A 27,827-nucleotide genomic window follows, 5' to 3' on the forward strand; every position below is an offset into this window, starting at 1 on the left:
ATTACCCAGCTCAAGATCCTGAATGAGGTGAAAAAAACTCTTTTGAAGAACTGTCCGTGTTCAGTATTCATCATAAAATGGGTATTCAGGATGGTTCTTCCACCTGCCAAGACAATCCCCCAAGAAGAAGACAATTTACTCTAATGGTGGAACAGCTGGGTTGCCAACATCCTTTGAGAGGGTCATTCTCTTCCCCCTTCTGTTTCTAGTCCTTTACCTTTTGTTTCCTGTGTTTCCTTTTTATCTCCTCTTAAGGCAGCACCTTACCATGATGTGAATACACACCCAATAGGCCAGGAAAGGTTAGTTGCAGCTACATTATTTCACCAGAACAAAGCAAGATGAGAGTCTTGTCTGCCTGCACTTAAATTCTGTTACTATTTATAATAATGATGATGATGGACCTATCTCATACTGTTTGTAATAATGAACATGATGATGATGATAATGATGATGATGATGATGACCCTACCTCTTAAATAACAAAGGCAAGAATGCCTATAATAGTCAGGAGTGCGTGTATTTCTGTCATGGAACATAATCAAGATTTAGCTCTCTGCAACTACCACAAAAATATAAAGCAAACAGGGCTCTTCAATATCAGAGGTCAACAAAATAGCATCGGGGAAAAATCATAGCCCAGGACCTTTCAAAGACATTTTTAAAAAGTTGATGGAGCTTAATCTTGTATCACTTTGTTGATTTTCTAATTGTTTTTCTGCCCAAATGAGTCATATTCCCCCTAGTATTGCTGAAACTGGTATTAACTATTTCAAATGTGAATCAAACAATGTTGTTAGTAAAAGAAAATCAATAGGATGGTAGATTCAGTCCATATTATTATCTCTTCTGAATTTAATGATATTTTTAAGTAGACTAACATATCTTCAAGAGTTATTGATTAACTTATAGCTTAGTTTCCAGCAAACTGTCATGTGTATTTGTGTTTTCTTACTGTGTTTTGAGGCTGGGTGGTATCTTTATAGACTAAGCAGTGTTCTCCCTTGGAAATTCACATTAAGGAGTTGTTTTATCACAGCCATTCAAAAAATCAATACCAGGCCATCCAGGATACTTTCTGACTTATGAAAAGTAGTGAGATCAATTGTGTTCCAACTCTATGCATTATCTTAATGGGTGCTAAGGAGAAGACCAAATAAAGAAAGTGATGGCCAGTATGATTTGAGAAATCAGAAACAGTAATGGAAAATAATGAGGAACCAAAAAGAAATGTGTGCATACATATACACATTTGACTATCTGTGTGTAAGCCACACCAGTTTTAGTTTAAAAGACCTACAATGTTTAGGTAACAGAGGGTTACTTTGGTGTCTTGGCTGAGCTTGACAACATCGTTACATGGTGTGCAAAAGTCTCATAGATAAGGTAGCTGATAGACATAGCTTAGATAGCTAACTCATTTTTAAAAGATTTATTTTATAATTTTTTATGTGTGCGGGTGTTTTCACTTCATCTATGCCTGTGTACCATGTGCATGCCTACTTCCAGAAGAGGGTATCAGAATCCCGAGAAATGGAGTCACAGATGATTATAAGCTACTACGTGGATGCTGGGAATTGAATCCAGGTTGACCAGTACTCTTAGCCACTGAGCCATATCTCCAGGTCCTATTTATTTATGCATTATTTTTGAAGACAGGGTCTTCAGTATGTAGCCCTGGCTGGCCTGGAGCTCATTAGGTAGCCCTAGCTAGCCTTGAACTCACAGAGATCCCCTTGTCTCCTGAAGGCTGGCATTTAAGGTATGTACCATCACACTCGGCTTATTTATTTAGTTTTTTTTATTTATGTGTGTGTGTGTGTGTGTGTGTGTGTGTGTGTGCAAGTTTATGTGCACCATATGAATGTAGGTACCTTTGCAGGTCAGGAGAGGGATTTGGATCCTTTGGAACTGAAGTTATTGGTGATTGTGAGCTGCCTGCTAAGGGTGTAGGGAACTGAACCCAGGTCCCCAGAAGAGCAGCAAGTGTTTTTAACCCATTAACCCATCTTTCCAGCCCCAAAGTCCTAAGTCTTACAGACAAGAAAGTATTTGACTAAAACTCTAGATTTGGGCTCACAACCTGATATTCCTTCTACACTATAGGAGTGGGCCTCTCCCAGAATTTTTTAAAAATAAATTTGCTCCAATTTGGGTATAGCTTTGATTTTTCGTCAGAAGTAAACAATGTTCTTTCAGAATTTGTGTTGTGGCTGTAGCAGGTGTAGTATGAAGGGTTAACTCTCCTTGTCTCCACATCATGCCTTAGCTAAGACCCAGGTATGTCTACTATTCAGAACACACTGCTTATCCCTCACCTTGGTGATCTATGGGCTTGGGTGAGGGTGCACAGGAGCCTTCTTGGTTATCGCGTGACAAGCACTACCTGAGTAGCAGTCCCGGGATACTTACATGAGCAGCTCCACAAAGCGGACATTTTTGTTCAAGGTTTCAATGTCCTTCATTTCTTCTTCTGTGAGAGAAAAGTCAAAGATCTGAAACAGCAGAAAGAGAAGACAGGACACTGTGATGATGGGTCAAGCTTGGAACCAGGCAGTGAGGACAGCGAGGGTGCCCCTCAGGTGGGGCTCTCTGTAGGACAACCAGCACCTCTGAAATTGTGCATGCGGGGTGCAGCAGAGCGGAGGATGGGGGACAGCTTGGTCTTCTGCTCTGACCATTGTCTTGGAGGCAGATCTGCTTGGGATCACTCACTTACTGAACAGTGTGCGTTTAAAACACCTATTGTTCCATGTGTGAAGAATTCTTATTTTTTCACATAAAATATTGGATGCTTTTTCTTCTAGACTATTGCCATCTCACATACTGAAAAAGTATATCCTAGTCTTTAAATTTGCTTATTCTTTTAATAATAATAATAATTTTTTGAGACAGGGTCTTGCTTTGCAGCTCAAGCTGGTTAGGGACTTGCTAGGTCTCTCAGGTTGGTCTCTGCCTCACAATCCTCCTGCTTCAGCCTCCTGAGTGTGGGGATCACGAGTGTCCTCCATTATTTCAACTTCTCTCATCATTTTAACAGTCCTTTTCAGTTTCTGTTACAATCATTTCCTTTATCTATTTCTCACACTTATTCATTTAGTGTGTGTATGCATGTATGTCGGTACACGTGTGTCAAGGCTCACATGTGGAGGTCAGAACATAACTTGCAGGAATTGGTTTTCTCCTTCCACCATGTGGCCTCTGGGGATTGGACGTAGGTTGTCAGTCATTATTTATTTCTCTATCTCTTATTTCTTTATTTTGGTTAAGACAGGGTTTCTCAATGAAGCCCTGGCTGTCCTCAGAGATTCACTTTTCTTCTTTTGTTTGTTTGTTGTTTGTTTTTTGAGACAGTTTCTCTGTGTAGTCTTGGCTAACCTGGAACTCACACTGTAGACAGTGAACTGGTCTTGAACCCAGAGTTCCACCTGCCTCTGCCTCCCAAGTGCTGGGACTAAAGATGTGCACCACCACTGCCTGGCATTTTTTCCTAGATTGCATACTTTGTTTATATTTTCATTTTATAATTATTCTATATTAGCACTTAATATTTTATTTTCACTTTAATTTTTAATATTTAATCTGTTTAAAACTTGTAATTTTTAATCATGTGAGTAGTATGTAAATCTATGCTCTGTAAATAGATACTAAGATAATGGACATGTACGGGATGAAAAGGGGGAGGTTTCTCTTCACTCACTACCCGACTTCAGTTCTCTTTCCAGGTACTAAACATGTTAGGATAAAATGCAGCTTATAAATGCAGCATAACTACCTTCCTTATATATTACTGGTCCTTGCGATCTGCTCTATGGACATATAGAGGTTACCTCATACTTATTCATCTACGTTTTACAGAATATATTAAATACACTTACTTAATTGCTCCTCCATGGATCATTTCCAAGTATTCTTCTCAGAGAACTCCTTTATTTGATTATTTATTATCCAGATATTGAAGTTCATAAAATAATAGAAGGAGCCGGGTGGTGGTGGCGCACGCCTTTAATCCCAGCACTTGGGAGGCAGAGGCAGGCGGATCTCTGGAAGTTCAAGGCCAGCCTGGTCTACAAGAGCTAGTTCTGGAACAGGCACCAAAGCTACAGAGAAACCCTGTCTCGAAAATCCAAAATAAATAAATAAATAAATAAATAAATAAATAAATAAATAAAATGAAAAAAGATAGTTTTAAAAAAAATAATAATAGAAGGAATTAAAGGGTTGAGTTCCAGGGTGTTGGAGAGATGGTTCAGTGGTTTTTTTAGAGCACTTGTTGCTCTTGCAGAGGATCCAGGTTCTAGTCCCAGTTCCCACATGGTGGCTCACAACCACCCATAATTCCAATTCTAGGGGATATGACAGCCTCTTCTGGCCTCTGCAGGCACCGGCATGTACATAGTGCACATACATACATACACACATACATACATACATACATGCAGACAGGCAAAAAAAAAACCTGATAAAAAAATCTTAAAAATTTTAAAAGTTGAATTACAAAAACCCAGTCCCAACAAACTATTAGCTCAAAAGGAGTCCTTCCACAGATTTTCTCTGTTCACAACAGGCCAGTCTCTACTCCATGGCTCTACCATGGATCCCAGTGACAGATGGAAGTAGGCATTGTAAGGACACAGATTTCATGACATCAATAATGAGAGACGAACTGAAGGTTTATTTTAATTGTGGGCACAACATTTCCCAAATAAGGACAAGGACAAGTTTAAAATTCTACAATGGCGTACACACACACACACACACACACACACACATACACACACACACACACACACACATATGGAAAGAACAGCCAAATTAAAATTCCCTTTCAGATGAAATTTATTCTCTTTAAGATCATTCTATAAAAGTCTCTACGAAATATAGGATTCTGTGCTGTACGTGACGTAAATTTGTCAAATATCTCTTAAAAAGCCAGCACTGATTCCATTTCTTCTAGGATTTGGTGCCTGTAGGCAACTGGAACTTACATTTTGCTATGGATCAAATAAGTCCATGTATTTTTATAAATTTTGGTTTTTAACTTCAAGATAAACTTCCAAATTCTCCCTTCTTATGTTGTTTCTAACAATTTTCCTTGTTCAATGTGGTCTTTTTTTATTTCATGGCACAAACTATCTTATGCGAATGGAGATGTCATACTATGAAATAAAATTCTTAGCTGCCAGGTAACCATGTCTATAATCTCAGAACTTATAAGGTGAAAGTAGAAGGATCAAGAGTTCAAAGCCATCCTTAGGTAGATAGAGATTTGAGGTCAGCACGGACTGCAGGTGACCCTATCAAAAACAGAAACCGACAAATCAAACTCTTGCCATTGTTCTCAAAGCCTACATGTCATAGAGGTTCCATCAGAGTAGATGTTCCCAGAAGGAGAGAAAGCCAACAGGAAGAAATGGGTCTGAAATCTCTAACCCACAAGGACCGAGAACAAAGTACCGGAGTTACTCATGCAGAAGTCCCCTGTGACCCAGAGAAAAGCTGCCTCATACAGTCTACAGGGGATAATCCCAGTTTTAATGGGTCTAAGGTAATAGGGGCAGTGAGCTGAGAGCAGATTTCCCTTTTAAGAGGCTGATGGAAAACAGAAAGAGAGCACTGGAAATGGCCAGAGAAAATGAGTCTGCATTGGCTTTAAGTTTCCAACACCAGAAGTCTGTCTGTTGATGGGAGTTAGACAGACAGAGGAGTGTTTGATGTAATGGACACTCAGAAGGGGGAAATGTGAGACAGATGACATGAAGGAGCTACTAGATGTAGGTCGTCACAGTTTCCCAGAACATTCTCCAGGAACATTCTCCAGGAGCGAGAGCACACACTGCCATCTTCCCTCATTTCCAAAGGTCATTCTCTTACCTGAAAGTTTTCTTTGATCCTTTTGAGATTAAAGCTTTTGGGAATGACAACCACTCCTCGCTGGATGTTGAAACGTAACCCAATTTGAGCTGCTGTCTTATTGTGCTTTTTCCCCAGTGAGTTTAAAAGGTCGTCTTTTAACAAGGATGGGGATGATACATTCACCCTTGGGGGAAGAAAACAGACGAGAGGCTAGAGTTCATCAGTGACCTTACTGTTGTCCCCAGTGACTGGGTCACTGCCAGGACACTCAAGTCACCCATAGTGAATTTCTCTCAGTGTAAAGAATTATGGAATGAAGAGTGGCATTTAGCATGAGAAGATCAGGAAAGGCAGGTGAGCTGATGCAGAGGGCAAATAATATACACACATATATGTCTATACATACATGCACGTGCATGCACGCATGCACACACACACACACACACACACACCAAGCTCTCTCTCTTCATAGTGTGGATGTGGGATCAAGAGTTTTACAGGAAGCTTGGTTTGAAGCAGACACAGAGGGAAAGGCAAAAAAGACTGAAGTAGAAGAAAGTAGCTCAATTCTTGCTACCAGGGTAGACATTTTCCTAAAGCTCCTTGGATTCCCTCAAAGGTATTGCCACTGTGTACTGAATTCAACAGCTTACAAGTTCTCAGAACACAGTCACGGAAACTCTGTCTAACGACACTTCATCATTTACTGAGTTTCTTACAGATCAGGCAGCAACAGGAAACACCATACGTTTAATACGGTCAACGGGTAACCTTTCAGTGAGGAAGGTATGGTGAGTTTTCATGATCTTGGCTTGAAAAGGCCATTTCTTGAAGATCCCACAGCCAGAATCCTTCTGCTTAGCTAATTCCCTCTGATTGCTAATTCCCTCTGGTTGTGTGTCCTATCCACATAGAAGGGAAGACTTCCTGAAGAGAATACAGCATTACTTACCACATTGGGTTCCGGCAGGTCCCCAAAGGACTGTATGCAACAACAACAATGTCATGCTGCTGGCAAAATTTCAAGAGTTTTGGTTGGGTGAAATAGGGGTGGCACTCCACCTGTGCAGTTCCATTATAGAGCAGAGAACAAAATTAAAGCCTATAATCAAATGTAGTTACTGAAAATTCTACTGGGTGCCTCTCCCCACACAGTGAGAGCCGCTCTGTTGTACCTGGTTGGTGACTGGCTTGTACTTGAGTCCTGGCTTGTTCAAGATGACCTCCAGCTGCCTGCGGTTAAAATTAGATACCCCAAGGGATTTCACCAAGCCAGCATCCTTGCAAGCTTCCAGGGCCTGTAGGGTAATGGCAACAGTCAACAAAGGCACTCTCAGGAAGGGAGAAGAAATGTGCACAGTGCACACCCACCACTCTCTCAAAGAGATACATATAAACACTCAAGCAAAAGACAATGCATTTTGACAAATTCTAATATATGCACATGCTAGTGAAATAATTTACCCTACACATTTCTAAACACCTTCAGTGGAATGCCAATAGATACGTTACATCTGGCTATACAAGACAAGAAAAACAGTAACAACCCGATTTATGGCATTTGCCAATTCCTGTGGTGTCACTTTGCCACCACGCTGTATTCAAGCTAGCAGAGGGACATCCCTGACTGTGGAACTAGAAAGATATTTGCAGTCAGAGTTTGCAAACTGGCATGAGCTAGTTTCAGCACACCTTTGGTAAGGCAATCTCTCCCGCATCAAGGTACCACATCTTCCTATTCCAACTTGGACATCGTAATTTATGGATCAACTTCAGCATTCCCAGTTCTACTGATAGAGGTGTTGTGTTAATGCAGCACTCTACAATTTCTGTAATTATGTAACAACTCTAAGTTTATTATAACTCCTTCCTCGTCTTTTTTTTTAGTTAGTATTTTTAAGTTTATGTTTTGATAGGGCTGGAGAGATGGCTCCTGGAAAACCTAAAGTCACCGCCCAGCACCCATGTCTCACAACTCACAGTTGCTTGTAACCCCAGCCCTCTTCTGGCCTCTGCAGTCACCCATTTACACAGCACATGCTCATGCAGAAACAAAAAAATCATTAAGAAATTATTCTATGAAAATTTCATATATACACACATATATGTTTAGCTTCATCATCATATCTACTCCCTTTCTTTTTTTCTAAGTTCTTTGGGGCATTATAGATATTTGTATTTCCATATAAACTCTAGCAATAGTTTTTTTTTATTTCAGTGAGTTTTTCACAAGGATTGTATCGAGTCTGTAGATGAGTTTGGAGAGAATTAACATCAAAATATATTGACTATTAAGAGATATGTTATATTTCTCCACTCATTTAGATCTTTGATTTCTTTTAGTAATACACTATAGTTTTTAATGTTGAAAGTTTATGGACGTTTTATCAAATTTCTATATAAATATTTAATATCACCTTTTCAAAGATCCAATTTCTAATTGCGTGAGGCTAGTATATGGATTGCATATAGTTGGTTTATTTTCTTTTTGTCTTATGAATTATTTATATGGGTTTCTCTGTTCCTAAATATTTGATGTTTTCTCAGACATCTTTTTGTTCTTGGTTTCAACTTTCATTCCTGCTTAATAAGATCACACAGTTTGCATAACTGGGATACTTAAAGACACGGAAATGCTTTGTGGATAAGAAAACAGATCATTGTGTCAGTTCCCACTGGGACTAGAAAGGTGGAGTTCTGTTTGTGTGTGATTTATGTTCCTTTTTTTCTTAAAGACTTATTTGTACCAGGCTACCAGGTTTTTTATGGGGGAGGGGCGGCACCAACCAGCTCCCAAACCATGACATGGAGACGTATTATTAGTTATAAATGTTTGGCTTAGTTTAGGGTTGTTTCTGGCTAGCTCTTTTAACTTGAGTTAACCTGTTTCTCTTTATCTACCCTTTGCCTCAGGGCTTTTTATATTTCTTGTCTTCTGTATATCTTACTTTCACTGCTTCTCATGTTTTCTGGCTGGAGGCTGCCTGGCTTCTTGCCCTGGCATCTCCCACTCCTTTCCTTCTCCCGTGTTCTCTTTTCCATCTTATCTTCTTCTCCCACAAACCTACATTTCTTCTCCTACTTATTCTCTCTCTCTCTATTTCTCTCTCTCTCTCTTTCTCTCTCTCTCTTTCTCTCTCTCTCTTTCTCTCTCTCTCTTTCTCTCTCTCTCTTTCTCTCTCTCTATTTCTCTCTCTCTATTTCTCTCTCTCTATTTCTCTCTCTCTCTCTCTCTCTCTCTCTCTCTCTCTCTGCTCCACATATTCTTTTTCTGGTCTAGCTATTGGTCATTCAGCTTTTTATTAGACCAATCAGGTGCCTTAGGCAGGCAAGGTGAAGCAGCAACACATCTTTACAAAATTAAGCAAATGCAGCATAAACAAATGTAACACATCCTTTACACAGTTAAAGCAGTATTCTGTAGCAGAAACAAATGTATCACATCTTTTTAAAAAATATTTATTTATTATGTGTACAATATTCTGTCTGCGTGTATGCCTGCAGGCCAGAAGAGGGCACCAGACCTCATTACAGATGGTTGTGAGCCACCATGTGGTTGTTGGGAATTGAACTCAGGAACTTTGGAACAGCAGGCAATGCTTTTAACCACTGAGCCATCTCTCCAGCCCCCTGATTACCTTTTATTATTCTAGTTTTTCCCTTTAGTGCTGTATTTACTATATTCTGGAAAGTTTAATTTTTTTTCTAAGTGTTTTTCTTGATATTCTGAGATCTCATTATAAACATTGTGGGAAATATGAAAGAAATGTGTTGCCTTTTCTATTAGAGGGTAAAGTAAGACAAGGGAAACACTATTTTTAAAGACAACCGTAAAAATATCATTTAGCAAAAATCTCTTCCCAGGTGAGCATTTTCCTGAAATCAAAATATGTGTTCAAGGTTACATTCTGTGTAAGGTTGCATTCTGCTTATCAATTGTTCCCTAAGACTTAAATCAGTGAATCACATAAAAGTGTGAGGCTGGGCCTGACCAAGTCCATCAGATGAGGTACGGGGTCCTTTGAGTTGTGGATGAAGCTGGTATGACTGCTTACTTGGCTTAGCACCAGCACACCCCTCTGCAGAAGGAAAATTTTCTGCATTGCTGAATATCTCAGATTATGTGGTAATTTTCATGAGAACCCAGACCCATTCCCAGCACCATGCAGGCACAGGCTTCTTTCTTCCTCTTTTGTACACTATGACCTGCTACTCAGAGTCTTTTTATCTTCAAATACTGCCATTTTATCTACTTCCTCTTAGCCAGGAAATTCAATTTTATCTTTCAATTGCTTAACCTTTCCTTTCATATTGAAGTATTTTCTGCCCCTCCCCCCACATCTTCATACTAGGGGATTTCCTCATTCTGATATTTAAATTTTATACTCTTTCTAATTATTGGCTGTTTCTAATATTATATTCTCATTTTTCTTAGAGTTTTTAAATGTTTCCTTGTTAGTGTTTTTGCTTGTTTGCTTCCGTGTTATTCATGTAGCTGGTTTTTCTTTTTAATGCCTTTTGACACAAAGCTTCTTTGTTCTCTGTTCGGTTTATCTTGGGATATATCACTGAGATAATTTTTCTTCTGATGCAAACATCTTGCTACTTTTGGGTCATGAACTCATTTCTTTTCCCTGGGAGCCTCTTAGAAAGGAGTGCCAGACACCCAAGATCATTACAACAATAAAGTCAGTATTTGGCCTTTTGGATATAGGCTCCAGGTATCACAAACCCTCCAGAGAGCTGTGTGGTCTAGACCCTTCGCTGTGACCCCTAGCAGGAAGTAGACAATATCCTTACTCATCCTCACTCTCTTGGCAGGGGAGGCGGGTGAGGTGCAGGTGGGGGCAGGTGAGGTGCAGGTGGGGGCGGGTGAGGTGCAGGTGGAGGCGGGTGAGGTGCTGGAGGAGGAAATGCTTGCTTCAGCTTGAGGCTTCTGCACTAACCCATCCCCAGACCGGTACAGTGCATCCCTTTCCTAAATGTGTTCATAATAGTTTTCTTATGTTCCTCTATTTCTTTACTCCTGGACTCCCAAGGAAAGAGCCAGTAGCTGGTCCAGAAATGGAAATGGGCTATTTTGAGTTCATTTATTTTAGATATCACATTAATTTTTAAAACTCGGTTTTAAACTAGTGTGCTATACCATTTTGCTTTAAAGTGCTATTTTAGAACACAGTCTCTGTATTTCTCTTTCCATTTCTGGAAATTACTGTCTTCAAGAAGAAAAATTCAGAATTTTTCTCCACTTAACGGTGGCTGGCATGGCTCAGTGGATGAAGGCACTTGCTGCTAGGCCTGCGCACAATCTCCAGGACACACATGGTCCCAGAAAATATGCCTTGACCTCCACGGCATATGTGTGCAAGCACACACACCCCACACCCCACATATACCACACACGTGCATACACACCACAAATCACACACACCACATACACACCATAAACACCACACACATGCGCACACATGCACACACACACCACACACACACCATACTTCACACATACCACACACACCACAAACACCACACACATGCACATACATGCACCCAAACACACCACACGCATACACCATAAACACCACACACATGCACGCATACACATCACACAGCACACACACACACCACATACAACACACACCATACACACACAGAGCACCTACAGGTGGAGGTTTAGATCTATCTGCATGTGTGGCTAGAAAGTCTGTCACTTATTATTGAATGTAAAGGCTTTACCTAGCAGGGTTTGTGCAGCACTGATAGAAATCATAAGTAAAAATATAGGCCTTTTACAATAGCTACCCACCTTTTACAACAGATGCCCACGTGAACTCACCTCCCAAGTGGCGCACAGATCTGTTTTGTGGTATAACCATTGACCGTTTTCATCTTTAGGATAAAACTCCTTTCCAGGCTGTAAAACGCAAAATATTTATTAATATCTAAGAATTAAAAATAGATAATTTAAGAGGTTGTCAGCATGCCAATATACCGTGGCCCTGCAAATCAAGCTTACCAATTCATATACTTTCCTAAGAAATGTTATATGTCTATATAATGTTGTGATATCATATAGAACATATGTATATTTGCAGAAAATTATATACATAGTATGCATTATGATATCTTATTAATAACATGATATATAACTATTCAATCACAGAATATGGTATTTTATAATTGTGGGGGGTCCCTGTGAGTGTCACAGCAGGCAGGAAAATGATCCAGGTGAGGTAAGAACGAAACTCAGTTCAACCTGACTTAGCCAGTGCTAAGACAAATTTCTTGGAGTCTGACACCAACCATATTTAATCACAGAACAATTTTAGAAAAAAATTTCCTGGTGACAACGAACTCAGTCCAAAGTTACAATAAACTTAAATGTTTACATTGAAACTCTTTACGAAGAACATCTGGCTTCTTCTATAGAGATGGGTTCTGCTGATTCAGAAGCAATGCTCAATATTTAGGGGGGAAGGGTCTAGGATAAATGAAACATAAATTCTAGGGATATGGGTGAAGCCCAGCTCTATGGATAGCAAAGGATCACCAGGTTGTAGATGGCATCCTTTCCCGGCATGCCAGGAAGAAGACAGGTAAACATCTCTTTCCCTGAAGAGATGAGTCTGCATGCTGAGCCTTTCCTGGATTCTCCAGAGCTTATTGGTGTGTGCAAGGACCTCTTGCCCTTGACATATAATTAGTATAATGTAGCTAACACAGTCTCTCTTTTGTGGTGCTCTTCAGGTAGTCTCATTTGTCCAATGCACTTGGCACATTACTTCCCAAGATAGAATAATTTCCCAGTCTTTGACAGTAGCCATGTGTGGTATTAAGGAAAGAATCGTTGTTGAGCCTGAGGATGTTCAGTGTCAGTGTTCTGGCAATCTATTCTATCTGAAGTTTAAGGAAACAAGATTCTTATTCTCTGAAAAAAAACCCAATCAGGATACAGACAGAGGAGAAATGTAACTGGAAGTTTCTCTTTTACCCACCAGTTCCCGAATAACCACTCTGAGGCTTAATATTAATTACAAAATGCTTGGTCTGTTAGCTCAGGTTTATTATTAACTAGCTCTTACATCTTAAATTAATTCATTTCTATTATTCTGAATTTTACCAAAAGACTCATGACTTGTTACCTTACATCTTGCTTCCCCGGCAGCTGCTGGTGTCTCCCTGACTCTGACTCCTTTCTCCCTGTCATTCTGTTTGGATTTCCTGCTTGGCTCCATTCTGCCTGGGTATTGGCCAAATCAGTTTCTTTATTAACCAATGGTAATAAGACATATTCACAGCATAGAGAAGGGCATCATCTCCCCTTTTTTGTCTAATTAAAAAGGAAGGTTTTAACTTTAACATAGTAAAATCACATATAACAAAACATTTATCAAGCAAGAATTACAGTAACAATACTTAGTTTATTTGTATTTAACAAAATTAAAGAAAATATTCTATCATCTATTTATATTTGTATTTTTAACTATACATTCCATTTTAAATATGCTGCAAAAACACAATACCTTAAACAAGAATAGAAATATGTATAACAAAATTGACCTTAAATTTGTTTCAATAAACCAAAATCCATACCAATATAAAATATTTTGAGATTAACAGTTGTTTTTTGGATTAAAATAGATTTAATAATCTATATTTTTCATCATTTCTATATCATATCCCCCTTTTCTCTTTAGAAAGAGATTGACTATGACCATTAATCATTTATAATTGACCCCCTTTAAATGAAAACAAATATTTATAAACAATATTTTGGGGATTTGGGTGTAATTTTCTACACATTTTTTAAAATACACACTGTGACCTGTTTAGAGTTTTATTTTGGTCTGAATCTATATTTATTGTGTATCTGTAATCATTTTTTGACCAGGAGAGATTTTAAAATGTTAAGTGGGCATGGCTAGGACCAATGCTGTGGCTTTGGCTGTTGACTCCACCCCATTTGACTTTCCAACATGCCGGAGGTATGTTCACCACCAGCTCTTGGAGTCATGCTCACCACTCCAGCTCTAAGGATGCAGTGGGTTCATGCCCCCACCAAGCAGCTTGTAACACATTGCTCACAAACTCCACTCAAGTGAGCCATAGCAGGACTCTTGAAAAAGTTGTCTGTGTTGCCAGCATGATCCAGGAAGCTGTCTCTTAAAAGAGTCACACATCTGCTGCCACCAGCAAACAGAGCCTATCTGAAAAAAAAATGTGGCTACCAAGAAGCTGTGCTTGATTCCAGTTTTTGTGGGTTTTGAAGCTCTCTCTCTTTCTCTCTTTTTCAAAAGCTCTTTTAGGCTTATGTGGATCCATGCCAGATGGTGGGCACCATTAGTTATTATTAGTTATGATAAAAGACAAATTAGATATGAAACTTTAGACTCACAGAAATAAAATAGATAATAGAATATTTTTTAATTTTGTCAAATTCAAATAGACTAAATATTGTAACTACAATTCTTGCTTGATAACTGTTTTGTTATATGTAATTTTACTATGTTAAAGTTAAAACCTTCCTTTTTAATTAGACAGGAAAGGGGTGATGATGTGGGATGCTCTTCAGTATGCTGTAAATATATCTTATTAACATTGGTTAATAAAAAACCAATTTGGCCAATAGCTAGGCAGAATGGAGCCAGTGGGAAATCCAAGCAGAGAGACAGGGAGAAAGGAGGTAGATTCAGGGAAATACTAACAGCCACCAGGGAAACAATGTGAGGTAATAAGCCATGAACCTTGTGGTAAAAATATAGAATAATAGAAATGGATTAACTTACTATATAAGAGCTAGTTAATAATAAGCCTGAACTAATAGGCCAAACAGTTTGTAATTAACATTAAGCCTCAGAGTGGTTATTTGGGAACTGGCTGGCAGGAGAGAAATCTCCAGTTACAGAGAAATTCTCCAGCTAAGGAAAGTATAGTTCTCTGTAGAAGATCTGCCAAGACCAGACCAATCAACACTCTGACATGGATGGAGGAAAATTTCCCAAGTCCTTACCAGTAGATGAAGAGCTATTGGAAGGCAATGGCTACTGAGGGAGGAGAACCAGCTTTTTGTTTGTTTAGTGATGAGCTCCCAATCCTAAGTGGTCATCCCAAAACTCATGCAAGTAAGGGCAGTAATAATTGAACTCAGTAGGTTTTACACATACATACATACATACACTCACAGAGAGAAATGTATATACACATGAATGAATATATATATTGCCTGCACACACAGAAGAATGTATATGTATGCAAATGAATGAATATACACACACATTGTCTACACACACACACATATGAATTATGAGATCATGAATTTGAGAATGGGTAGATTGGGGTTATGGGTGGAGTTAGAGGTAGAAACAATGCAACTATAGTGTACTCATATATGAAATCCTCTAAACAAAAGAATTTAATAGACTAAAAAAGAAAGATGTAAAAGCTGGCTAGAACAACAGCCAGGTCTTAGGCACAGATAAGACTCCAGTACCCACCAGCCTGCCAGTGGCTCTGTTCTTTTTTTTTTATCTTATAATGACTTGTTGTTGTTGTTTTGAGATAGGGTTTCTCTGTGTAGTCCTGTCTGTTCTGAAACTCCTTCTGTAGACCAAGTTGGCCTTGAACTCACAGACCTGCCTGTCTCTGCCTCCCGAGTGCTAAGACTAAAGATGTGCATCACCACCAACTTGCTTAATTACATTTTTAACTAAAAAATTTTGTGTGTGTGTGTGTATATGTACCCAATCCATGGCATTTCTGTGAAGATCAGAGGACAGTGTGGGAACTGACTCTTCCTTTCTACCCTGTGGATCCAAAAGATCAGGCCTGGCAGCAGGTACATGCACAGCGATCTCACCTTCGACTTCTCAGTCTCCATTTTCCAGAGGCAACAAACTTGTTCACTTTAATCACTCAATTTCAGATATTGTCATAACCACACAAAACATTAGGAGAAGGCGATGAAGCCACAGCACAATATCCATTTTATTCTTCAATTTGTTCCTAAATTCTTCCTTCTAGCATCTCGCCTTTATAAGGAGTTCTTTGGTAAAAAAAAAAAAAAACAAACAAACAAACAAACAAAAAAACACTTTACCCATTGTTGGCCTTTTTAACAACCTTCTGTGGAGTGCTCTCAAAAAGATAAATGCATTCATTTGCGGTTAGGCTTTTAAGATGAACACCAAAATGAGTTTTTGCTAAAGCTGTGTCTTTCTGCTTTTGGATACAATGGAAGACGGCAGAAGGTCATAGACGAGCCTTGTGGCATTAGCAAAGTCAGTGCCGCCCAAAACAGGGAGGTTAAGAAACAGTGGGAAGTTAAATTGGTATAGGACCTCACTAAATGCCTGTGGCTGACTCAGCGAGGGGGGTTCTCAAAAATAATTGCAGAATGTAGAGAGACTGCAGCAGCCTGAGATCAGGAGGAACGTTCTGGAATAACCTGGACCATGATTGTGTGTAGTTCTTCTTAAAACAGAGTGTCCTATGAGGTTTTAGCTCAGCTTGGCTTATTGTCCCTGGGAATAAAACACAGCGTCTTGAAGTTTCCCAGCTGCAGATGTGCCTATAGCAGGCTTGTGCAAATTGAGCGTGCCATAAATGCTATGTTGCCTCTGTTCCCTAAGGCCTATCCGTGAGCGATACAATTGCTTCCTTTTGTAAGAATATTCTTTCCCTCCCGACTTGCACAAGTAATGGAAACTGCACCTCAGGGTGCCCTGGGTGTCACAGTACTATAGCAGGCCAGTGTCTCGTGTGTCTTAAACTTGCTTTGCAGCTGGGTCTGAGGAATCCTAGTTCTCAGAATGTAAGGCCTTTGGTCACCAATGCCTGGCTCAGCAATGGTGTATACCGTCCAGGGAGAGGCCAACAGACCAGGGAATGTGTTATCGTTGAGCCAGAGGCCAAGGTGGAGGCCGCTAGCTGAGGGATGATCTGATGAGAAGAACAAGGAGGTTGCTGCACTCCCAGGTGGAAACACCCTCCGTGACTAGATACAGGCACGCTGACCCTGTGAGAGTTCTCACTTTCATTCCTCATGGAGCTGACCGAATGTGAATTTACTCAGATCCTATCAAACTTAAGCTATATGGTCTTGTCAAATCCTCATCTGACCAGAAGCCTATGATTACCAGTGTTGCTGCAAAGTCACCAAGCTCATACCTCCATTCAAAAGGGAAACTTTCTCAAAGACCCTCTCCGGCCTTGGCCTCAGAGGAGAGTCTCGTGAAGCAGCATGACTGATTGTTTAAACCACTTTAGACTCTGTGACACAATGTTTGTTCTTTGGGGCTGTGCCATCTTATTTACTCAGTGGATAACTAACCGGTTTTCTCTGCTTTAAAAAAGATTTATTTTTGCTGGGCATGGTGGTGGCACTCGCCTTTAATCCCAGCACTTGGGGGCAGAGGCAGTAGAATCTCTGAATTTAAGGCTAGTCTGGTCTACAGAGCAAGTTCCAGGACAGTCAGGCCTACACAGAGAAACCCTGTCTCAAAAAAATGAAGAAATTAAAAAAGAAAAAAAAAGGTTTATTTTATTTTATTTGTGTGTATATATGGACTCATGAGTGAATGCGCCCAAGGAGGCCAGAAGAGGGTGCCAGGTGCCCTGGCCATGCAGTCACAGGTGGTTGTAAGCCTTTGGACATAGGTGCCAGGAGCCAAACTCAGGTCCTTTGCAAGAACGAGCACTCGCAATCCCTGACCTATAGCTCTACTGCCCAGTTCTGCTTCTTAATCTGTTTCTCGGTTAAAATTTAAAACATTTGTTACTCAGCAACCATGTATATCATGTGAGAGCCAAAGATACATTTTCAGTTTTAATTACTATGCCTAACATACCATGGAACAGGAATGTCTCTGATCTGCAAGTCCCTTGTCCAAGGACAGATAGTTCCTGAAATGCTGGAGGCTGTTGTTTATGGGAGATAACAAGCCACGGTTTGTTTGACCCCTCTGCACCAATGTGTTTGATCACATATGAACCAGAGGCTTACAGGCTGGAGGTACAGCAGGCAAGGATGTATGCTTGCCCCTGATTGGACCTGATGGGAAACGCAATGAATTGTGGTTTTTCCTTCTTAAGCCACTGCAAATCGTGGTTCTGGGACATTTTCCAGGAACCTGGATATGGACCTGGCCAGACCCCATCCACCTTGCCAGTATTTAAATACAGCTTGCTTCAATTTTGCTTTAAACTATGGTGGTGAGATTAACAGTCGGTGTGTTAAATAAACAGTGTGCTTATAGGTGAAGAACGTTCCAGAAAGGACTATACTTGGACTAGAGGAATAAATGCCATCTTGATAGCCTTGTGTTTGGCTTCACAAAGCTAACCTCTCTTTTGGTTTTCTCTTGTTGGAGGGGACCAGAGGTAAGAATTTTTTTTTTGTTGCATATAATATTTCGCTTGTGATGTGTGAATACATTTTTATGGCCATGGGGTTATACAATGGATATTTCTAGGTACTGGTTAAAGTGTAGAGCACAATGTTAGTTTGATGAAAAACTACTACAATTGTGACCTGGGCCCTCTGCATCTGGGTGATAGCTGTGTGGCTTGATCTGTTTTGGGGCTCCTGGCAGCAGGGCTGGGGTCTGTCCCTGGTGAATGAGCTGGCTACAGTGGGATGCCTTGTTCAGCCTTGATGCAGAGGGGAAGAGTTTGGTGCTGCCTCAACTTGTGCGATGCTTTGTTGATTCTCATGGGAGGTCTTATCTGAATAGAGCCAGAGAAGGAGTATATGTGGGGGTGAGAGGGGCCCAGGGGGGGAAAGAATCTGTGGTTGGTGAAATCAATAAAAATATTATGTAAAATAAAAAAAACATGTATAATAGAAACTGCACTGAGTTAAGTGGTGTGGACCACATGGTGACAATTGCTGCTTGACAGGGTTCCAGTATTTCTATAATGCAGACCACAATTCTCCAGGACCTTATTACTTTAATTTTACTAATTCTCACCATGTCTTATGGGAGTTCCCTTCTGCCTTTTCCTTTGGGAGATTTTGTGTGGGCTTTGAAGGATGAAATGTATAAAATGTCAGCCTCTTTAAACAAAATAATTATTGGAAAAAAAAAAACAAACCCTACCACCATGAACCCATAGTGGTAGCATGATGACTCTGGTCATGGTGCCCTCCTGATTGCACCAGGAACAGGAAAGTTAGAGATTTATCAACCGGATACACCTGACCCCAAGGATGAAAGGTCCATAGTCCAGATCCAGAGTCTGAGGCCATTGACAGCAAGAAGTCAGTTAGTAAGTGTAGGGAAATCAGAATGGTACCGTAAAACGGGAAAAGAGTGAGCCATCAGGAGGACCTTCCCTTTTGGGAGCTTCTGAGGGGAGCAGACCCATATAGTAAGACTAAGTCACAAAGGGACACATTAGGGAACAGCTCAGTGTTTATGTGGTATGTCTTTTGAGGAATGAAAATTGTTCTTAAATTGTAGTTGAGTGTCTGGTCCCCAGAAGTCATTTCCCAAAGTCAGGCATTTGGATGAGGACCTCCGTGCCCTCAGGAGCTTGAGCACAGTTCCTCCTTGCTAAAGGGAGTCGATTTCCTCATTTCTGACAGGAGGAACCTGTGGCTCTTCCACTGGTGTAAGAGGCGCTTGGTGGATTTACTGAACGTTCGAGAACAATGGCATTTAGACACTTGCTAAACTTATCAGGTCTGTCTCAGCAAGAATGCTATAATGAAGTCAGTGGCTGTAATGATTTCTCCTTGAATCATTGAGCCCGTTTTCAGTCTTGCCTGTGGCTAAACTATGGAGTATAAAAGATAAAGCCTTATTTCAACAAATGCAATCATCCTGAATCACGCTCAGCTGTGTGACCCGCACCCCCTCCGCTTCCCCTGGCTAGCTGCGCACCTCCTCTTTAGGACCCGAACCCAGCTGGAGCGGTTCTCTCGCAGTTAAGAAACTTGGGCCCAAACCTGTTAGCATTATTTGTTGGGGTTGTGTCAGGCAAGACCGGCATCCTCCCATCTACGTTCGCAAACATGGTAGCATTCTGTGCTCCTCAAGAAAGAGCAATAAGGAATAGCGCTCGAAGCAGTAGGTGGGTACCCGAGCTTACCTTAAAGGCCATGGGTATCTCAATGATATAAAGGTCCACGTAGTCTAGCTGGAGGACCTTTAGCGTCCTTTCCAGGGCTGGGCGGACCATTTCGGGGGTGTGATCTGTAGCCCACAGCTGGAAAGAAAGTTGAGGAGCACAGGTAGGTAATATCCACATACTTCTACCTTCTCATAGTGAATCCCTCATACACATGTCATCTGCTCCTCTCACACCCGAGCGAGCACAGGAAGAGCTGATGAGACTCTTGACACCACTATGACACTCCTCTGTTCTTCAATCCCATGCGGTCTCACACCCCAGGGCAATCCTGCCAATTCTTGCTAAGGCTTCACTCCATGATCAAAATGTTAGATGCTACACACAGAAGGTCAGGTTTTCATGCCAAAGCAGAAAACAAAGAGTGGTAATCACATACATTAGTACATTTTCTTATAGCATAAATTTTGCTTCAAGGCTTTTTTGTGGAAGGGTAAGGGAGAGGATTGACTTTTAAAACCCTATCTATGACAGGAAATAAAAGGGGAAATTTAGGCTCCCAGTTTCATTCCTGTCTTGAAAGCACAGAAAAACAAACAAACATAATGGCACAACCTGTAATGTCAGCTACTTGGGAGGCTGTGGCAAAAGGGTACAGAGTGAGTTCTAGACCAGACTAGATAATTTGGCAAGACTTTGTCTCAAACTAAAGGTTAAAGAAGAGTTAGTTGGTCAGGGCGGGGGGTCAGGAGAATGGGCTGATGAGGTAGTTCAGTTAGTATAGGGCTTGACATACAAGTATGAGGACCCGAATTCAAGCCAGTCTTGGTAGCACATACGCAAAGGCTATGCATAATCACAGCACTGGAGAGGCAGAGATAAGTAGATCCCTGTGACTTGCTGGAAGCCAGCATCTCCTAATCAGTGGTCCCCAGGTCTCGGTAAGACCCTACCTCAAAAAAGAAGATGGGTGACTGTTGAGGAATGACAGCTGAAGTTGGCTTCTGGCATGCGCATACACACACTACACAAACCTGCACATACACAAACATATACATATACGACTTAAAAGGTGGGGAATGTAGCTTGGTGAGTCAGTGCCCGCCTTGCATGCACAAGGCCCTGGGTTCAAACCCTAGTGATGGTGGGGAGGGAGCACAGAATAGAGAAAAGTAAAGGGGAGAGAGGATAGTAGAAAAATGTTTCTGTTACTACTGCGGGGTCCGCTGGCATCATCACTGCCTTCCCATCCAAGTGAAATCCCATTTTCCATTTTAATTCACTTTTTCTATTCTTTCTGTGATATTGGGGATTGAACCCAGGACCTCATGTGTGCTAGGTAAACACTCTACCACTGAGCTACAGCCTAATTCCTTTTTAACTATGGGGATGAAGGCTTGTTAAGTTGTAGTGGCATTTCACTGGCATTTTGATAAATAAAGCTTGCCTGAGGATCAGAAAAGTAAAACAGCCACGCTGGCCAGCCTTATAGACCACACGCCTTTAATCCCAGCAGCCATACTAGCTTGCCATAGAAACCAGGCAGTAATGGTGCACGCCTTTAATCCTAGAGCTAGAGAGGACTAGAAAACAGGAGGAGACAGCTCTCAGTCTCAGTCTCATTGTGAGATTCCTGGAGGCAGGATCACCATTTCAGACTGAGGTAGAGGTAAGAGCCAGTGGATGACTGCTTTGCTTTTCTGACCTTCAGATTTAAGCCCAATTTCCCTCCCTGAGTTTTATTAATCATGCTTCATTAAGTTATTTAGGCTGTCTTTGAACTCTACCTGTGGTTCAGGCTGGCATTGAGCTATGATCCTCCTGCCTCAGCCTCCTGAGTAGATGGAATCACAGGCCCTCTTTAACATTCTTTTGCTCAACAAAGATGTAAAATATTTTTTTTGTTTTGGCTTGGTACCATTTAAGTGCTTTGTAAATGCTAATTCATAAGTTTTTGAAATGCTTGGCTTTATGATTCCCACCTTAAAGAGGGAAACCAAGGTCTGGAAATGCTAAAACTTCCCAGCTGGGCCAAGCAGCTAGCTGCTCTATATATTCTCTTGTATTATGTTGCACTAGCGAATGTTTTCTGACCTGGGCAACTGTCTTAGTCACTATTCTATTGCTGACAAGAACACCGTGACCAAGACAACTCTTGTAAAAGAAAGCATTTAATTGGAGACTTGCTTACAGTTTCAAATCATCATCATGGCAAGCAGACAGACAAGACACTGGAGCAGTAGCTGAGAGCTTTACACGATCTACAGACAGTAAGCAGACTCAGTACTGGGCTTAGCTTGGGCTTTTGAAATGTCAAAGCTCACCCCTAGTGACACATCTCCTTCAACATGTATGCCCCTTCTCCAACAAGGCTACACCTCCTAATCCTTCCAATCAGTCTACCAACTGGGGACTAAACATGCAAACATATGAGCCTATGGGGGTCATTCTTATCCAAACTGCAACAAAAACCAAGCAGCAAAGTCTGTGTATTCACCCTCCACCACACGCTGCCCTTGGGTGTTGGTTGAGCTGCAGTGGAAAGAGATCTTAATGGACCAAGGCTGTGGTTATATCTTGTTTGTACAAATAAAGTTTGCCTAAAGATCAGAGGGTGGAGTTAACCACTAGCTAACCATAGAGGTCTGGAGACCTGTGCAGACAGACAGGAAGTGAGTGATATGGCTGGGCAGAGAGAGGAAGTGATAAGGCAGAAGGAGACAGGAACTCTATCTCTTTTTCAGATGGGAAGTTGAGAGGTAAGGTGGTTGTGCTTTGGTTCCTTCGACTCTCTGATCTCTCAGCATTTCCCCCAATATCTGACGCTGGGCTTTTATTACTAAAACCTATTAGAACTTGCGCTACATAAAGTGACCAGCCTTTCCATGAACTCAGTTACACATAGCCTTTCTGCTCACTTATGGTTATATTTCGGTATGTGTGCTTTATTAGGCTTAATTGATATGCATGCATACACAGGTATGTTTTTCAGCAAATTAAAGGATTTCAAATGATAAGTTGCCCATTTTCTCCTCCCCTTTTCCCTACTTCTTTTCCTCCTCCTCTTCTTCTTTCTTTTACTGTGTTCCAATATTTGAGATCATGTCTAGGTTCTGTGCATGCTAGAGGAGGGCTATTCTACTGAGCTGCCTCCCCCAACCCTAGGCCATGTTCACCATATCTACATAGAAAGAAATGACTCACCTTTCCGCAGTAGAAAATCTCTTCCCTCTTCACCTTCCCTTCTGCTATCTTTTCTCTGATGGCCTCACCAACTTCATGTTCATTGTGGTAGAGGTAGGCCCCATCAAAGTGCCGGTACCCCTCATCAATGGCCATTTTCACCGCCTTATAGGTCTCCCTGGGGACCTTATGTGATAAAGAGGAGAAGTGGAAGGAAAAGAGAAATGGATTTTAAGTTCGTGTTAAAAAAGGACATTCCATAATATAGCATTTTATAGCCCACGTAACAATTCCCAATTCTGTGCTATCATGATTGGAAGATCGTGGAGCTGAAAGAAACCGGAGAGGACTGCCTCCTTGAGTACTCCATCTAGCCATCCAGATTGCCCTTCACATTGGAGCTTCAGAAACGTGATTTGATCGGTATCCCCAAAACAGCATGCAGAGTCTGAGGTCTGGACATAAAACAACGTGGGCTCCCATCTCAGTTCAGGCACTCGGCAGCCTTCATCTGGGGCAATGTGTTCAATCTCCCTATGTTTTCTATCGGTCAGAGGGCCTAACTGGCATTGACTTTGTCATGTGAGGATTACATTAGAAAGTGTGTGTAGTACGAAGCATGGTCAGAGCTCCCGGCACATAGTTAAGTGTCTGGAACACTTTTAGCTATTATTTTTTAAACTCTATTTATCAGAAATCCTGAGTGCGATTCCCAGCAACCACTTGGTGGCTAACAACCATAACGGGCATTGAGGCCCTGTTTTGTCACGCAGGCATACATGCAAATAAAACACTCATATGCATAAATAAACTCTAATTATATCTCCATAACCTCTGATGTGCACATCCCTCTCACAAATGTTTCCATTAGATTAGTAAGTGCTATTTGACCGTGCACCATATACTAGACATTATCAGGAGACTCTAGAGTTGAACAAGCAGTGGTCTTTTCTAATAGACATCTCAGGCAGGTGAGAAAGATTGCAGGGTGTTAGTAGTGACCTTGTGATAAGTGCTATAGAATGGAGAACAAGGGGCTGGTGTGAACACATGTGTAAGTCATGTAATAAGAAGTAAGAGGGATCCTTTGACATTCTTTGACTTGAGCCTTAAACATTTTGTAGAAGGGGCTGGGAGATGGCTCAGCTGGTAAACAGTATGCCACGCTAGCATGAGGGCCTGAGCTTGGATCCCCAGCATGCACGTAAAAGCAAAGCGTGATGGGGTGAGTCTGTATCCCCACTGCTGGGTTGAATAACAGAGATGGGCACGCAGATCTTTGAAACTTTCTGGTCTACCAACATAGCAGCTGATGAGTTCTAGGTTCAGTGGGAGTCACTGTCTCAAAAAAATATGGTGAAGAGCAGCTGAAAAAGGCACCCAGTGTCAACCCCTGGCCTCCACACACAGTTAAACACATGTGCACAGTTACACACCTGTGCACACCCACTCACACATACACTCCAAGTTCAGTGGGAGAGAAATAAGCAAGTCCAAAGACAGGGAGGTACAGGTAGAGAAAGAGAGGACCGTGTGTTCAAAGGTATTGACATGAGAGAGTTCCTATGAAACTCAAATCATATTCCTTGTTTTGTTTTGGGTCTGTATGTGTGTATATGTGTGTATATATCTTTGTGTGTGCGAGTACACTCACCGGTGGATGTGTATATGAAGGCCAGGGATCAATTTCAGGTATAGTCTGTGGTGCAGTTGTGGAAGACAAGACAACCTGTGGGAGTCAGCTCTCTCCTACCATATTGGTCCCAGGATTTGAACTCATATTATCAGGCTTGACAGCAAGTCCCTTTGCCCACTGAGCCAAATTTGCTAACCTCATACTCTTTTATTGTTTTTAATTGTTTGGTTTGGTTTGGAGACAAGGTCTTTTGTTGAATTTGTGTTCTAAGTTTTGTCTAGATTGACTAGCCAATGAAGCGTTGGGAATCTACCTGTCTTGCTCCAACAGCACTGGGGTTAGGGACATATACCACCATGCCTGGCTTTTTATGTGGGTGCCAGGGGTCAGAAATCATGTTTGTGAAACAGGCCCTTTACCCGTCTGGCCATCTCCTCAGTCCCAGATCATGCTTTGCTCATAGGGAGAATGATAAGAGCTGGTTGGCTAACTGATGAATCCGCTAACGTACAAAGGCTTGGAGTGCAGGGTAAGGACTGTGGAATTTGTGATTGATAGGGCATGGAAGTGTGACATGAGCTCACACTGGCTTCAGCAAGACCCCAGTGCTGCTTCTCTGACACCCTCACTTTGTGTCTGCGTCCCAGTCACCATGAAGAGGCCAGTTTGGCCCCTTCATGTTCATCACCTTGACAGTCTGCATTACCACGTGATCAAAGTGACTCAGATAAGCAATGTCAGTCCCAAACTTCACTGAGGGAAGGATTATTCTATGCAGATCCTTTTCTGTGCAGTGATTTTGATTCTTCTCCTTCCTGAGTCTTTAGCTATTGGACCAGACTCTACCTTTGCTGCTTCTACAGTTGGTAAGGAGTCTATGTTTTTTCTTTGAGTTTAAGTGCCTACATAGCAAGACAGTTCTCTTCACACGAGAAGTTTCTGCAGACTTGTGTGTACAGGTGACCCTGGCAGCCTGCAGGCCACATCTGGGACAAGGGTGTCTGTGAATGCATCTCTACACAAATTCACAAGCATACTTTCTTTTCAGTCCTTTAGAGAATGAACTCTGTAACTGATGACACTGTGTTGCAGTTCAAGAAGCGTGGATATACGTGGGTGGCAGGCATTCCTTAGATGCTTGTTAGACTGCACTACAAATTTTTGGGTAAAAATTTAAAGGAGTTTATAAATAATAAACTCACAAATTCCATGCCCCTCATTTCACTCCAGTTAGCCTTCTGCTGACTTTCAAAGAAAAAGAAAAACAAATCGATTTCTGTAATGGGATGATGTTGAGCCATAAATTGATAAGAGTTCAACCTTTGATTTAAAGTTCATCCAGGTAAACAGTAGTCACTGATAGTAGTCATTGGATCTTGCTTTTATTATTATACACACACACACACACCTCATATCACACACACCACACATATACACACATACACACACTCTACACCACACATACACACACACCCCATACCACACACACACCACACACACACACACACACTCCACACCACACATACACACACCACATACACACCCCACACCACACATACACACACACCACATACACACCCCACACCACACATACACACACACCACACACACACCATACACACACATCCCACACCACACATACACACATACCATATACACACACCATACACACACATCCCACACCACACATACACACACCCCCCACACACACACCATACATACACACCCCACACCACAATACACACACACCACACACACACCATACACACACACCCCACACCACATATACACACACCATACACACACACCCCACACCACATATATACACACCACACACACAACCTACACCACACATACACACACACCACACACACACCATACACACACCCCACACCACACATACACACACACAAACACACAACCCATACCACACATATACACACACACACACCGTACACACACCCCCCACACCACACCACACACACCACACATATACATACACACACCATACACACACACCACACACACACAACGCATACCACACATATATACACTCACCATACACACACACCACGCCACACACACGCCACACATATACATACACACATCATACATATACACCCCACCCCACACCACACACACCACCACATATACATACACACATACCCCACATACACACATCCAACCCCACACACAACCCATTCCACACACCACATACACACACCATACACACACTACACACACACTACACACACACACACACACGCACACGTAAGTATGTACATACCGGTCTAGGATCTGAGTAGGTACCAAGACCAATGACAGGAATACTGTTCCCATCACTTAGAGGTATTCGATGGTTTGTAGCAGTGAGGTTCATTGTGGAGAAGGTAGTGGAAGCTTCAAGTTTCTGGTAGCGATTCTGAACAGGACAGAGACACATTATTTGAAAATATATCCTAGGACCTATTGCATAAAAGAATTGAGTAGGAGGAGGAGGAGCTCGGCAGGGAAAGAAGAAAAATAAATAGATTTCCCAATACCCCCCACCCCTCCCTCAAGGCTTCTCTGAGATTGTAGCAGTGCTGTTTCTTTGAACTTCATCAGGGGCTTGAGATAGCAAACATGTTGATGGGCTATGCTTAGTCTTCCGAAAAAAGCAATATATCTGTCTAGCTTCTGTCAGGAGGTTATTCTACTCCCTGGCTCCCAAAAGCTTATAAACATATCCTAAGACAAAAATGTTTTCAGCCCAACTTCAAAAGTCCCCATAGTCTATCACAGTCTCAAACTTATTTAAAAGTCCTAAGTACAAAGTCTCTTCTGAGGTTCATGCAGTCTCTTAACTGTAGTCTCCTGAAAAAAAAAAAAAAGCTAAAAAGCAGGTCACCTACTTCCCACAAATAATGGTACAGGATATACCAAAAGGGAAGCAAAGTGAGGAAATACTGGGCCAAAGCAAGACCCAAAACCAGCTTGGCAAACACCAAACTCTGTATCTCCATGTCTGATGTCAAAATGCTCTTCAGATGTCAAAATGATCTCCAACTCCTTTCAGCTTTGTTGACTGCAGCACACTTCT

The 27,827-nt window shown here is 41.4% G+C and overlaps 1 protein-coding gene across 5 annotated transcripts; it reads right to left on the reverse strand.

The window, feature by feature from the left end:
• Window positions 1–27,140, reverse strand: Akr1d1 (aldo-keto reductase family 1 member D1). Of its 5 annotated transcripts, XM_057774530.1 has the most exons (10): window positions 27,033–27,140; window positions 25,154–25,168; window positions 23,131–23,283; window positions 19,948–20,064; window positions 11,693–11,770; window positions 7,032–7,154; window positions 6,809–6,918; window positions 5,875–6,040; window positions 2,413–2,495; window positions 1–103 (listed from the first exon to the last, which is right to left on the reverse strand). In XM_057774530.1, the coding sequence occupies exons 1-10, from the start codon at window positions 27,123–27,125 to the stop codon at window positions 61–63; spliced, it is 981 nt and encodes a 326-aa protein (XP_057630513.1). In that variant the 5' UTR covers window positions 27,126–27,140; the 3' UTR covers window positions 1–60. The 5 variants fall into 5 exon arrangements, with proteins under 5 accessions (XP_057630513.1, XP_057630506.1, XP_057630529.1 ...); XM_057774523.1 differs by lacking the exon at window positions 25,154–25,168 and having other exon boundaries at window positions 23,131–23,295; XM_057774546.1 differs by lacking the exon at window positions 7,032–7,154.
• Between the last annotated feature and the right edge of the window lie 687 nt (window positions 27,141–27,827).

This window comes from Chionomys nivalis, chromosome 1 (assembly GCF_950005125.1).
Source record: "Chionomys nivalis chromosome 1, mChiNiv1.1, whole genome shotgun sequence".
Classification (NCBI taxonomy): Eukaryota; Metazoa; Chordata; class Mammalia; order Rodentia; family Cricetidae; genus Chionomys; species Chionomys nivalis.